The sequence below is a fragment of the Lynx canadensis genome, chromosome F1 (genome assembly GCF_007474595.2).
Source record: "Lynx canadensis isolate LIC74 chromosome F1, mLynCan4.pri.v2, whole genome shotgun sequence".
In the NCBI taxonomy this organism is placed as follows: domain Eukaryota; kingdom Metazoa; phylum Chordata; class Mammalia; order Carnivora; family Felidae; genus Lynx; species Lynx canadensis.
In genome coordinates, this window is record NC_044319.2 from 11974251 (window position 1) to 11989440 (window position 15190).

The 15190-nt window shown below is 39.1% G+C and overlaps 1 protein-coding gene across 1 annotated transcript in view; it reads right to left on the bottom strand.

Moving 5' to 3' along the window:
• Positions 1–12187: 12187 nt before the first annotated feature.
• Positions 12188–15190, bottom strand: part of F5 (coagulation factor V) — a 75837-nt gene continuing 72834 nt past the window's right edge. The window contains exons 24-25 of the mRNA XM_030301911.1: positions 13967–14149; positions 12188–12612 (exon numbers count right to left, since the gene is read on the bottom strand). Of these exons, the coding sequence (XP_030157771.1) occupies positions 12466–12612; positions 13967–14149 (330 nt within the window). The 3' untranslated portion in view covers positions 12188–12465. The remainder of the gene's footprint in view (positions 12613–13966; positions 14150–15190) is intronic.

A 15190-nucleotide genomic window follows, 5' to 3' on the forward strand; every position in this document is an offset into this window, starting at 1 on the left:
ATGGTTTGCCTCCATATCTTGACTATTGTAAGTGATACTGCAACAAACACAGGGGTGCATATATGTTTCCAATTTACTATTTTCATTTTCTTTGCCTAAATACCCAGTAATTCCATTACTGGATCATATGGGAGTTCTATTTTTAATTTTTTTAAGGAACCTATATACTGTGTTCCACAGTGGCTGCACCAATTTACACTCCTACTAACAGTTGCACAAGTGTTCCCTTTTCTCCACATCTTTGTCAACTCTTGTTATTTGTTGTCTTTTAAAGTTCTGGACACTCTGGGGGCGCCTGGGTGGCTCAGTCGGTTAAGCGTCCGACTTCGGCTCAGGTCACGATCTCACGGTCCATGAGTTCGAGCCCCGCATCGGGCTCTGTGCTGACGGCTCTGAGCCCGGAGCCTGTTTCCGATTCTGTGTCTCCCTCTCTCTCTGCCCCTCCCCTGTTCATGCTCTGTCTCTGTCTCAAAAATAAAGTTCTGGACATTCTGACAGGTGTGAGGTGATATCTCATTGTGGTTTTGATTTGCATTTCCCTGATGATGAGTGATGTTGAGCATCTTTTCATGTGTCTGTTGGCCATCTGTATGTCTTCTTTGGAAAAATGTCTGTTCAGGTCCTTTGCCCATATATACACTTTTAAAGTCGGCTCCTCGCCGAGCACAGAGCCCAATGTGGGGCTCAGGCTTACAACCTTGAGATCAAGACATGAGCCGAGATCAAGAGTCGGATGCTTAACTGAGCCACCCAGACGCCCCATTTTGCCCATTTTTTAAATCAGATTTTTTTGTTGAGTTGTGTAAGTTATTTTGGATGTTAACCCCTTATCGGATATATCATTTTCAAGTATTTTCTACCATTTAGTAGGTTGCCTTTTTGTTTTGTTGACCATTTCCTTTGCTATGCAAAAGCTTTTTCTTTGGGTGTTTTATTGACTTCTTATGTTTGTCTTTTCTATCCAAATAGCTAATACATGTTAAAAGAGCCAGAGCAATGTCTTTTATTTTTTAAAATATACTCTCCCCTATAATTCCTATCATAGTACTTTTTTGTATAAGTACAACAACTTTGTTGTGTGCTAAATAAATGTTTTTAAAAAGCAAATTAACATGGTGGTACATCTAGGGATGCTAATACTGTTTTTTTCTTTCCATATACCAAATGCAAAATACATAAGTATCTTTGGTGAGGACAGTTCATACAACCCAGAGATAGCAGATCTTATATCTACAGTACCTAGATGTAAAAAACTTCTTACTACCTGGGCATTAACAATGTAAATGTCACTCCACACAGTCATTTTATCTGCCTGTGTCTTATTGCTTGTCCCACCTCTAGTCTCTGACAACATAAGAACTTAGAAGACTTAGGCATTCTGAATTTTCCATAAAATCACTTTCTATTAGGAAACAATGCGAAGAAAAAATGGTAGCATAGAAATCACAGATATTTTTAAGTGTGTGTTAGGGCATGTGCCAGTTATAGAAACCAAATCCACTGACCCATGAATTGCACTTTCTTGGCCTATCTAGAGAAGTAAATGGTAAAACTCTAGAGGATTCAAGCTGTTTGGTTAATGCGTTTTCCCCAAGTTTGCCAGAATGGTCCTGAACTCAAATAATTATGATTATTCAAAGTTATTCTTAAAAACAATGAAGTTTGTAATTTCTTTTAACAGCTTGAAAAAAATTCTAGAGCAGTAATTCTTTTCCTCTGACCTTTTCATATTTGTGATACACTCACAGACCCTCTTTTCTAATTTTCAGTTATGATTATTGGTAACATTTAGGATTTTATCTGTTAGTTTCTTCAAGTCATGATTCCACTGTGAGTCACTTAGCTCCTTTGCGTAGAAACCAATTATGATACAACAGTGGACAGTGATATGTCAGTGGAGGATATACTATACAACAAAAGTTGTAATACCATATAAATGACTTCAAAGAGAGGAATAAAAATACAGAAAATGCTTTTTATTTCAAAGAGGGGTTTTCATTTTCCCACAGAGCATCAGATTTAACCCAAACATCTCATTGATCCCCAAACAAGTATTGTTCAGATTAATAGGCTTTATTAATTAATATTTATATATTAATAATTAATAATTTATGTCTACCTGTCGGTGGGGGAGGGGATAAATTATAAATGTTACAATTTTTCCATTCTATGGAAGAGAAACCAGACTGAAAAAGAGTCTGGGAGTCTGATCACCTGGTTTTTAGTTTCACCTCTGACACAAACAAGCAGTAGTTTCAGGCAAGTTGTTTAACCTTTGGAGACATTCTTCTCACATATAGGATAATGAAGTTGGAGCTCATGCTGCACCATCGTCTCATCCCCTACTTGTTATTCCATATGATTTTCTTGTCCCTCTTATATCTTGGTAGATTCTAGATCTGGAGAGATCCTGCCCACTTCTTCAGTAGACAGACCATGACTAGCTACATAATTTGCAAAATAAAAATGGCAGCCTCCTTGTTAAAAAATTATTAAGAATTTCAAGAGCAAGATGATGGAGCATTAAACTAAGCATGGGGGCCCCTCTGAGCATGGGGGCTCTTTGAGCAGATTGCACAGCCACGAGGCTGGCCCTGCAGAGACCAAAGGAATTTTTATTTTATAATCAGACACTCTCTTTTGCTCTTAACAGAATGAACATCAGAGAAATACTGGTGAAACACTGACATGCCTCATTAAAAGACAGAAATAATGAACATACAGTATTAGAAAGCCAACGTTTTAGATCGACCAAGGTGACAGGATGGGAGGCCCCTTACTTTCCCTCCTGCCATGGATTTGCCAAAGGTATAGCTACACACGGGTCATTTCCCTCTGAGAGAAATCTAAAAACCAACTGAGTAATCCCTTCACATCAGCTTATTGAGAAAACACCCACATGAAAGTGGGTAGGAAAGGCTGAGACACACACCATACACCCCACCCCTGGCACAGAGCCTTATGATTGGGAGGGAACCCACAGCTCCCAGCCTCCCTATGAGTGAAGGGTTTGGACCACACATCGAGTGCTCCAGTTTTAAGACTACTATGCGAGGCATGGGTCCCCAAGTCTCTTAGCTCAGGGAGCCAACAGGGCTTGGCATTCACGAGTCCCACAGGACCATACCAAACAAAGAAGCAGTTGTTAAACACGCCCCACAGCTCTTCCCGGGGGCTCAGCGCACACCGACCAGGCAAAGATTACCATCTCCTCATTTCTCCCTGGAAGGATTTTGAGAGCACAATTTCCTAGCTGCTCCATGAGGGTCTGGCTTCTAATCAGTCTGTTTCTGGGTGCTGGCTGGGATCCTCCCAGGAGCCCTAAAAAGCTGGTAGGCACTTGTCCCACATTCTCCCTCTGTCTCATTTCAGCAACAACGACAGCAACAAACAAGTTGCCAGCTTCTTCCTGGAAGGAAAGTGCCCACACATAAAGCGCTCCAAGTTTTGCAGCTGTCACCCTAGGAACAGGTTCTGAAGTCACTGACTCTAATAGCCACCAGGGCTCAGCATTTAGAAGTCCCCTAGGACCATATGAAACAAACAAAGCAGTTTTTAAATGGGCACACAAGCACTTTTTGCAGCTCTCCCTTCCCTGGCTCAGTACAGAAGGAAGAGGCAAAAACATTCAACTCCCAGTTTCTCCCTAGAATGCATTGGACTGGATATTTTCCTAGCTGCTGTTTGAGGTTCTGGCTTCTAGTTACACTGCATGGGGGAGCAGACTGGGATCCTCTCAGGAGCCTGAAAGAGCTGGTGGGAATGTCCCCTACCATCTTTCTTCACCTTGTCCAGCAGTAAAACCAAGGCTCCAGCTTCTCCCTGGAAGGAGCATGTCCACTCATGTAGCACCCCAAATGCTATAGTTGCTACATGAGGGACTGGCTCCTGAATGATCTAGCTCTGGGGCTGACAGAGCTTAGCACTCACAAGTCCCCCAGAACCACACAATGCAAAGAGATGACTTTATATGGGTATACAAGCACCTCTACCAACTTTTCTCTAGCTTAGCACAGAGTAAGCAAAAATACCCGGTTCCCAGTTTCTTCCTGATAGGGACTAGACTGTACATCTAATAACCTGACTTTCCCAGCTTCTGCCTGAAGGTCAGGCTTCCAACTACCCTGAATTGGTGGGATGATGGGGCAGACAATTAATAGTCCATGAAACTGAAAAGGCATGTGGGCATTTCCCATATCTTTGGGACTATAATGGATCACCCCAATCTAACCGGGACCCATAAAAACAAAGGCAGCAGGATGGACAGTCACAGAGATTTGAGAAGCAACAATAACGTCAGGCTAGGCTGACCTCGCTAATCAACTACACAGTCTAGTCAGTCAAGACTAGGTGGGGTGGCTATTTCATCTAATGCACAGATAATTCAGAGAGCCAAGGAAAATGAAGAATCAGGGAAATGTATTCCAAACAAAAGAATAAGACCAATTTTTGGAGACCAACCTTAATGAAATAGATATAAGTGATTTACCTGACAGAGAGTTCAAGCTAATGGTCATAAAGATGTGTGAATTTCAACAGAGATGGAAAATATGAAAAAGTGCCAAACAGTAGTCACAGAGCTAAAGAATACAATAACTTAAGACTTCAATAGAGGGGTTCAATGGCAGGCTAGATCAAGTGGAAGAAAGGATCAGTGAGCTCAAAGTCAAGGCAGTGAAAATTGTCCAGAGGAGGAGGAAAAATTAAGAAGGAATGAAGATAGCTTAAGGGACATATAGGACACCATCAAGCGGACCAGTACATGTATCATAGGTATCTGAGAAGGAGAAGAGAGGGAAAGGGACAGGAAGCTGATTCAAAGAAACAATGGCTTAAGACATCTCAAACCTGAGGAGAGAAACATATCCAGATCAAGGAAGCTCAAATATTACCAAAGAGACGAATCCAAAAGAGACCCACGCCAAGACACACTATACTTGTATTGTCAAATGTTAAAGAAAATGAGAGAATCTTAAAATCAGCAACATAAAAGTGACTTGTTATGTACAAGGGATCCCCCATAAAACTATCATCAGGTTGTTCAGCAGAAACCTTATAGGCCAGAGGAGAGTGGGATGATATATTCAGAGTGCTAAACAACAAAAACAGCAACAACAAACAAGAAACAGCCAGCCAAGAATACTCAGCCCAGCAAAATATCCTTCAGAATTGGAGAGAGATTTCTCCAAACAGAAGCTGAAGGAGCTCATCATTACTAGATGGGCCTTACAAGAAGTGTTAAGGGTAGTTCTTCAAGTTGAAATGAAGAGATGCCAACTACTAATATGAAAATACAAGAAAGTGTAAAACTCACTGTTGAAAGTAAATATGGAGCTAAATTTAGGATATGCTAGTATTGTATGAGGATGTGTAAATTGTTACAACGAAGCCCTAAAAGACGAAAGTCTTAAAATAACTATAGCTACAGTAATTTGTTAATGGACACATAGTATTAAAAGATTTAAATTGTGACATCAGTAACAAAAGGGGGGGACATACAAATGTAGAGACTGCGTCTGTTTGTAAGTTGTTATCGGATTAAAATAGACTATTATACATACAAGATGTTATGTATAAGCCTTATGGTAACTACAAAACAAAACCTTTAGTAGGTATGCAAAGGATAAAGAGAAAGGAATCAAAGCATACTACAGAAAACCATCAAATCACAAAGGAAGAAAGCAAGAGTGGAACAAAAGTGGGACACATAAATGGCCAGAAACAATGAACAAAATGGAAATATTAAGCTCATATCTATCAATAATTACTGTATATATGAATGGACTATAAATTCTCCAGTCAAAAGACATAGAGTTGCCAATGGATATAAAATAAGAGCCAACTAGGGGCGCCTGGGTGGCTCAGTCGGTTGAGCGTCCAACTTCGGCTCAGGTCATGATCTCGCGGTTCGTGAGTTTGAGCCCTGCGTCAGGCTCTGTGCTGACAGCTCAGAGCCTGGAGGCTGCTTCGGATTCTGTGTCGCCCTCTCTATCCGTCCCACCCCTGCTTGTGCTCTGTCTCGCTCTGTCTTTCAAAAATGAATAAACATTAAAAAAAAGAGCCAACTACATACTACCTATAAAAGAATAACTTCAGCTTTAAGGACACATGTAGACTGAAAAAGAAGAGATGAAAAAAGATTTTCCCATGCAAATATAAACAGAGCAGGGTAGCTATATTTATATCAGACTAAATAAACATTAAGCCTAAAACAACAGGAAAAATAAGTATATAATGATAAAGGGGTGAACTCATCCAAAAGATATACTCACTGTAAATACTTATGCACCCAACATTAGGCACCTACAAATAAGAAACAGTTATTAACAGATCTGAAGGGAGAAATAGCAGTACAATAATAGTAGGAGACTTCAGCATCCCACTTTCAACAATGGACAAATCATCCAGGCATAAAATCAATTGGACCTCACAGACATTTACAGAACATTGTAACCAACGGCAGCAGGCTATGCCTTTCTCAAGCACACATGGAACATTTTCTACGAGAGATCATACGTTAGGCCACAAAACAAGTCTTCATAAATTTAAGAAGGTCAGAATCATATCTAGCACCTTTTCCAACCATAAGGGCATGAAACTAGAAATCAGTTCCAAGAAGAGAATAAAAATTCACACATAGAGATTAAACAACATGCTCCTGAGCAACTGATGAATCAGAGAAGAAATCAAATGGGAAGTCAAAAAATAACTTGAGACATATGAAAATAGAAACACAACAGACCCAAACTTATGAGATGCAGCAGAAGCAGTTCTAAGAGGGAAATTTATAGTGATAAATGCCTACGTTAAGAAAAAAGAAAGATCTCAAATAAACCTAACACTACGTCTCAAAGAACTGGAAAGAGAAGAACAAACCAAGCCCAAAGTTAGTAGAAGGAAAGAAGACAGTGGACATAAATAAAATATAGACTAGAATGGCAATAGAAAAGATCAGTGAAACTAAGAGCTGATTTTTTGAAAAGATAAACAAAATTCACAAAACTTTGGCTAAACTAAGACAAAAAGAAGTAAGGCTCAAATAAATATAGGATCGTAAGTGAAAGAAGACACATCACAACTGATATCACAGATATACTAAAGATTACAAGAAACTATTATGAACAATTACACACCAAAAAATTGGACAACCCAGAAGAAATTAATCAATTTATGGGAATGGGGCGTCTGGGTGGTTCAATCTGTTAAACATCTGACTCCTGTTTTGAGTCAGGTCATGATCTCACGATTCATGAGTTCAAGTCCCATGTCAGGCTCTGTGCTGACAGCTCAGAGCCTGGAGCCTGCCTTGGATTCTGTGTCTCCCTTTCTGTCTCTGCCCCTCCCCGGCTTGCACTCTGTCTCTCTCTCAAAAATAAATAAACATTAAAAAATAAAAAATATATATTAAAAAAAATTCCTGGGAACATCTAACCTACCAAGACTGAATCATGAAGAAATAGAAAATCTGAACAGAACAACGAGTGAGGAGATTGAAGCAGTAATCAAAAGCCACCCAACAAATGGAAGCCCAGGACGAAACAGCTTCATGGACCAAATATTTGAGGAAGAATTAACACCAATCCTTCTCAAACTCTTACAAACAATTAAACAGGATGATACTCTCCCAAACTCATTTTACGAGCCCAGCATTGCCCTCATAACAAAGCCAGACAAAGACATGCAAAAAAAGAAAATCACAATCCAATGTCCCTGATGAATACAGATGCAAAAATCTTCAACAAAACATTATGAATTTGAGAATACGATATAAGGATCATACACCTTGATCAAGTGGGATTTTCTTGGGATGCAAGGATAGTTCAATGTATGCTTTCCATAAATGTGGTATGCTACATCAACAAAATGAAGAATCCATATTACAATATCACTTAAATAGATGCAGTAAAAGCATTTAACAAAATTCAACATCTTTTCATGATAAAAACTCTCAAGTATGTATGGAAGAAATGTACTTCAACATAAAAAGACCATCCATATATGGCAGGCCAATAGCTAGCATCATATTCATTGGTGAAAAGCTGAAAGCTTTTAAGATCAGCAGCAAGACAAGCATGCCCACACTTGCCTCTTTTATTTAAAATAATACTGATAAGGGCGCCTGGGTGGCTCAGTCGGTTAGGCGGATGACTTCGGCTCAGGTCATGATCTCGCAGTTTGTGAGTTTGAGCCCCGCGTTGGGCTCTGGGCTGACAGCTCAGGGCCTGGAGCCTGCTTCAGATTCTGTGTCTCCCCCTCCCTCTGCCCCTCCCCTGCTTATGCTCTGTGTCTCTCTGTCTCTCAATCGTAAGTAAATGTTAAAAAAAATTTTTTTTAATAGTACTAGTAGTCCTGGCCAGGGCTATTAGGCAAGAAAAAGAAATGAAAGGATGAGAAAGGAGGAAGTAAAATTGTCTCTATTTGCAGATGACATGATGTTATATATAGAAAATACTAAAGACAACACAAAAGCACTATTATTATGGTGTTATGTATTTTATATATTATAATTAGAGCTAGTAAATTCATGAAAGTTGCAGGATCCAAAATCAATATGCAAAAATCAGTTGCATTTCTATATACTAACAACAAACTATTGGAAAGAGACATTGAGAAAAAAATCCCATTTACAATAGAATTGAAAGAATAAAATACTTAGGAATAAATTTAAGCAAGGTGGTTAAATTTAAGCAAATAAATTTAACCACCTTGGTTAAATTTATTTAACCTCTCATGGCTTATAAGAATTTGTATTGCTAAAGTGTCCACACCACCCAAAGTGATCTATAGATTCAGTTCAGTCCCTATCAAAGTTCCAATGACATTTTCCACAAAAATAGGGGGAAAATCCTAAAATTCATCTAGAACCACAAAAGATTCCAAATGTCCAAAGCAATCATGGGGAAGAAGAGCAAGGCAGAAACATCGCACTAGTTGATTTCAAGCTACATTACAAATTTATAGTAATCAAAGCAGTAGGATATTGGCATAAAAACAGACATAGATCAATGAACAGAATAGAGAGCCCAGAAATAAACCCATGCATATATGGTCAATTAATTTTTGACAAAGATGCCAGAAATACACAATGGGAGTAGGATAGTCTCTTTAATAAGTGTGTTGGTATCTACATGCAAATGAATGAAATTGGACCATTAGCTTACACCATACAGAAAAACCAACTCAAAATGGGTTAAAGACCCAAATATAAGATCTGATATCATAAAACTCCTAGAGCATTGAAGATAAGGTCTTTGACATTGGCCTTGGCAATGACTTTTTGGATATGACACCAAAAAGCATGAAGTAAACAAGTGGGACTACATCCAACTCAAAGTCTTCTGGGCATAAAAGGAAACTATCAACAAAATGAAAACACAATGTACTGAATTGGAGAAAATATTTGCAAACCACATATCTGATAAGGGATTAATATCCAAAATACACAAGGAATTCATACAACTCAATAGCAAAAAACCCAAATAACCCAAATAAAAAAATGGGCAAAGGATCTGAGTATACATTTTTCAAAGAAGACATATAAATGGCCAATAGATGAAATGGCCAGTGAAAATATGCTCAACATCACTAGTCATCAAGGAAATGCAAATTCAGAACCATAATGAGATATAAGCTCATACTTGGTTAGAATGGCTATTATCAAAATGACAAAAGACAACAAATCCTGGTGAAGATGCACACTTTGGGTGGGAATGTGAACTGGTACAGCCTCTATGGAAAACAGTATAGCACTTCCTCAAGAAATTAAAGACAAAACTACTGTATCATATTATTTAGCAATCTCATTTGTAGATATATGTACAAAGGAAACTAAATCATCTGCTTAAAAGATATGTATATTCCCATGTTCATTGCAGCATTATTCATGATAGTCAAGCTATGGAAACAGCTTAAGTGTATGTCAATAGATGAATGGATAAAAAAAAAATGTGGTATATATACAATGGAATATTATGAAGCCTTAAAAAAGAAGGAAATCTTGCCATTTGTGACATGGATGAACCCGGAGGTCATTATGCTAAGTGAAACAAGCTAGACAAAGACCAATACTGCATGGTATCACTATTCAGAATTAAAATAAAAAGCTGAAGTCATCGAAGCAAAGAGTAGAATGGTGATGCCAGGGGCCGGCAAGTGGAAGAAATGGGGGAGAACCTGGTAAAAAGGGTATAAACTTTCAATTATAGGATGAATAAGTTCTGAGGATTTAATATATAGCATGGAGGCTATAGTTGATAATACTGTATTTTATATTTGAAATTTGCTAAGATAGTAGATCTTAAGCATTCTGACCAAAACAAAACAAAACAAAACAGTAACTGTGAGGGAATGATGAGTTAATTGACAATGGGAATCCTTTACAATGGGAATCCTTGACAATGGGAATCATTTACATATGTCAAATCATCAAGTTCTGCACTTAAACATATTATAGTTTTGTCAAATATATTTTAATAAAGGTGGGGAGGGGGAGAAAGCCATATTTTGTGGATGTTTGAAGTTCCCCTATGCATTCATAGGACTCAGCCCACCCATGGATGCAATAGGTAACTCTGATAGTATCTAAAGATGTTCCCAATGAATTCTACTCCTTGGGATGCACCTGTGACTTGTGTTAACCAATAGGACGCCGCAGAGCGAGGCTGTGCCAGTTCCAGGCCTTACCTTTAAGAGGACTGGCAACTTCTGCTTCCTAAACCATGAACACTTGCTTTGAGGAGCCCGAACCACCTTACATGAAGCCCAGCTCTCCTATCGGAGACAGCAAACGGATGGACCACTTGGCTGCCATGTCATGAGGAAATGACCTGAAACCACTTGAGGAGTGACAGATCAGCTGTTTCAATGTCCCGTTGAGCCTTCTGATGACTCTGCCTCCAGCCCTGCCTATGACCTCACTGGATATCCCCACAATGTAGTCAGGAGTCAAACCACCCAGCCAAGCCCAGTCAACCCACAGAATCATGAGAAAGAATAAACGTGTTGCTTTAAGCATTCAGATTTGGGGTGGTTTGTTCCACAAAAAGATAGTCTTACCAGTGACTGCCTATCCCATGTGGCTGAAGTGGACCAGAGAGCTCCCCAGTCTCACAGTATCTATGGGATCATTGGATGCCAAGTTCCCATGGAAGGGAGCGCTGAAAGGGGAAGTTGTTGCGGAAGGGAGAGGGGGGAGGTTGGGGCCCTGGAAGGAAGGGCACTGAAAGAGAGCCACAATTGCTCGCCAGTTTTAGCAGGAACAGCTGCATTTGGGCCAGTGGTTCCAATGCTGCTTTACAGGTTTTAGCTTTCCCTTAGGTGAACCTATGCTTTGAAAAAACAGTATACCATTGTAGTGTCAGCTAGAGTGAGGCCAAGGGTTCATTTCTCCCATGGTTATTTGGGTTGTGTTTTGTATCTAAAGACCCCTAACTCTGGACATCATTTTATCTCATAGAGGGTCAGAAAAATCATTGTCACGTAAGGAAGGCAGGGTATTTTAATGACTCATTATTTCATATGGTAAGATATTTTTCTCTTCATGTCAAGAAAAATGAACCATTTAAAAATTTTATTTGTTTCCTTTACTCTTAAATCATAGTTCCTTTTTTTTTTTTTAAGGTAGGTGTGAAAGCTATCCAGGTCTATAAATGGCTTAAAAAAGTAATATCTCGGGGCGCCTGGGTGGCGCAGTCGGTTAAGCGTCCGACTTCAGCCAGGTCACGATCTCACGTTCCGTGAGTTCGAGCCCCGCGTCGGGCTCTGGGCTGATGGCTCAGAGCCTGGAGCCTGTTTCCGATTCTGTGTCTCCCTCTCTCTCTGCCCCTCGCCCGTTCATGCTCTGTCTCTCTCTGTCCCAAAAATAAATAAACGTTGAAAAAAAAATTAAAAAAAAAAAAAAGTAATATCTCTTTTATTAGTGTGTACAGGTTTGAAAAAAAAAGTGTTTATTTCTTAGAGAGAAGCACACGCTAGCGGGAAGGGGCAGAAAGAGAGGGAGATAGAGAATCCCAAGCAGGCTCTACTCTGTCAGCAAAGAGCCAGATGCAGGGCTCAAACCCACAAACTGCAAGATCATGACCTGAGCCGAAATCAGGAGTTGGACGCGTAAATGACTGAGCCACCCAGGCGCCCCTAGTGTTTTTAGGTTTCAACAGAACTATAATGAAGCATGCTAACTACATAAATATTACTTTCTATAGCATTTTTAATCATTGTGACAGATAAGCCATTTGTTTGTTGGTTCTTGATATTTTCCCATATATCTGAATAAATAATAGCCATCATCTCACTGAATTGTAGCAAGGAGTTACATTATGAAAGTTTCATACATAAAATTTTATTCTCTAATAGAGAAAAGGGAAACAATCAAAATTATTAATATTTAAAATAGCTATAAAATACATTGCCCGCTCTAAATGGCTTGATATCTTTAAGAGTCTTTCCTATGTCCTTGAATATTCAATTCTAGTAAATATCACAGCCAAAGAGTTCCAAGCGAAGTGCAATACTTTGGTTCCATGTTTTAGGAATGATGCGGATAAACCTGGAAATAATTGGTGGGTTGAAAAAATTCTTCACATGTCCTTTGACATTATTATTTCCTTCGAAAATCTGAAAGGAAAATATGAGAAGATCTTTGATGATGATGTAACAGATATAAAAATCTTATAGGTGATTTTTTTTAAAAACAAAGAACACAGACATCATGATCAGAGATGATCTTCAGTCAATTATGAAATCATGTGCCTAACAGACCTCTTTAGGGATTCTACCTCACCAGTGATCCGAGCTGGGAAAATAAAGAAATCTGACGTCTGACGCGGTCCCTTTGTAGCTGTGTGACTTCTGGCAGGTTACTTATATTCCCTGATTCTCTATACTCATTGGCAAAATGGGGATAATAAAAGTTTACCTCACAGAAGGCGTTATAAAGACTTTTTTTAAGTATGTACACATATGACAAGTGCCAGAGAGTAGGGGTCACCAACATTTAAAATAAAACGCAACGATATGTGTTTTTACTTATTCTTTTTGCCAAATGCCTTATATCCTCAATTGAACTGTGTTTTATGCCCCCCCTTTTTCTTTTCCAGTTTTGCATTCCCAGCAGGTTCCCCCCAGATTTACATACACCAGAAGCTAAATCACTATTTGTTTATGACGGTGATGCTTATCAAGCTAGAAAGACATCCTGGTACAGTGACAGATAAAACAAACTGAACCAACCGAGCGACCAAACAACCCAGGAGTTTAAAAAGAGAGAGAGGTTCAAACTCATTTGCTGAGATAAGTGCTGAGCCCAAGCTGAGCAGTCAGTAAATGTCACCCCCTTCTCCTGCGCTGCCCCTCCACCTGGCTCCAGCCTCACTTCCATTTCTGGAATATTAGGCTCATGTCCTTAGTTTTGCCCCAGCAGCATCTTAACACCATGTGACAGGGAATTAAGGAGAATAATGGCGTAGTTCATCTTGAAGGAAATTAGTTTCCTCATCAGTGAGGCTAACAATTGTCTCCTGCCTAATAATACGATACAGAAAGCTTTGGGGCATGGGCATTTGCTGGGCATCAGTCAAGAATAACAAGTATGCCCGAGGTAATGCCAACATGATGTTATTTCACGGTGGAAGGTTTTCTAGACCCTGTTATGGACTGCATGTTTGCATCCCGCTCAGATTCCTACATCGACACCCTAACCCCCAATGGGATAGTATTAAGAGGCAGGGCCTTGGGGGGGTAATTAGGATTAGAGTAAATCGGGAGGGTGGGGCCGTCACGATGGGATTAACGTACTCATAAAAAGAGGGGGAGACATGGGATCTCTCTCCACACAGAATTCTTAGAGAGGAGGTGCCTGTCTGTGCCTATTTGTCAAATCCCAAAAGCTATGTGCAAATAAATGTAGGGTACTTTTCTCATCACAGCAGCTTTCAAACTGCTTTGTCTTTGCTGGGACACTGGCCAGTACCTTGTCCGCCATGGAGGATTTCTGCCTGTACGATTTCCAATCCACTCCCTGGTCGCTGTAGTGGATGGTGTAGCTCTTCACGTACATTTCCGAGGACAGAGACTTGCAGCCCTGTGTTACAATCGCAGTTATTTTCTTGATTTTGAGTAGGTCAATTTGTAACCACTGCTTGTTGTTGTTTGCCTGTGAAAATGATGAGGACATGTGAATGAGGCAATTAAAACCTTTGATTTTTTTTTAGACCAAGATACTCAGAAATGTACAGAGCTCAAGAGGATTTCTTTTCTGTCTCATCCCTTAAGATCCTTTCTCTCAGAGGATTTCCCTATTCCTTCGTGTTTGTTGTCACCGACGTATATAAACTTTTACTTGAGTATCACAGACACTGTACAATAATGACTTACTTCTTTGTATCCCTTCCTTTTCGAGGGCCGGAATTTGTTTTGTTTCCACGTACTTACCACAATGCATGGCACATGGTTGGTGTTCGACAAATATTTGTTGAATGAACACATAAATGAATCCTACTTGAGAAAGAATATCATATTGCTAAGTTATCTGTAAATATTTATTCTCTTAAATAAATTTGTGTAAATGCCATGAGGGTATCAGGGAAAGAATCTATTTAACTTATTTTAGAAAAGTCCCACTTTTCTTCCCATTGCTTATATCAACGAGAAGTCCAATTTCTTCTCTTCTGATATTTCAAATAAATGTACTATTTGAGAGCCTTGATAAAGCCATACCTGGGACTTTATGGCATGGTAGCTGTCCTGCCTTCTGGCCTAACAAAATGCCTAATCATATGTTCGCTGATACATACTTGGAGAAAGAGGATCAGAAGGACAGAGTACGAGAGTAATCTAAGAGAAATTTTCACCTTTGGGAGATTTATCATGCCCCATAGTCTCATTCAGTTCTATATGAAATAATGAATATTGACATATTTCTTTATCATCACTTACGTGTACACATATGTATGTGTATATATTTATACACAGATATATGTATATACTCATATACTATGTGTATTTTTAAAGTAAATTAACTGAATTAAAATTATCATGTTAATTAATTTTTTGTCAAGTTTGTAACACTCTCTAGGGACTTTGGTGGTTTTTTTAAAAATTTTTTAATGTTTATATTTTATTTTATTTTTGAGAGACAGAGAGAAAGAGAGAGAGAGAGAGAGAGAGAGAGAGAGAGAGAGAGAGCCAGCCAGAG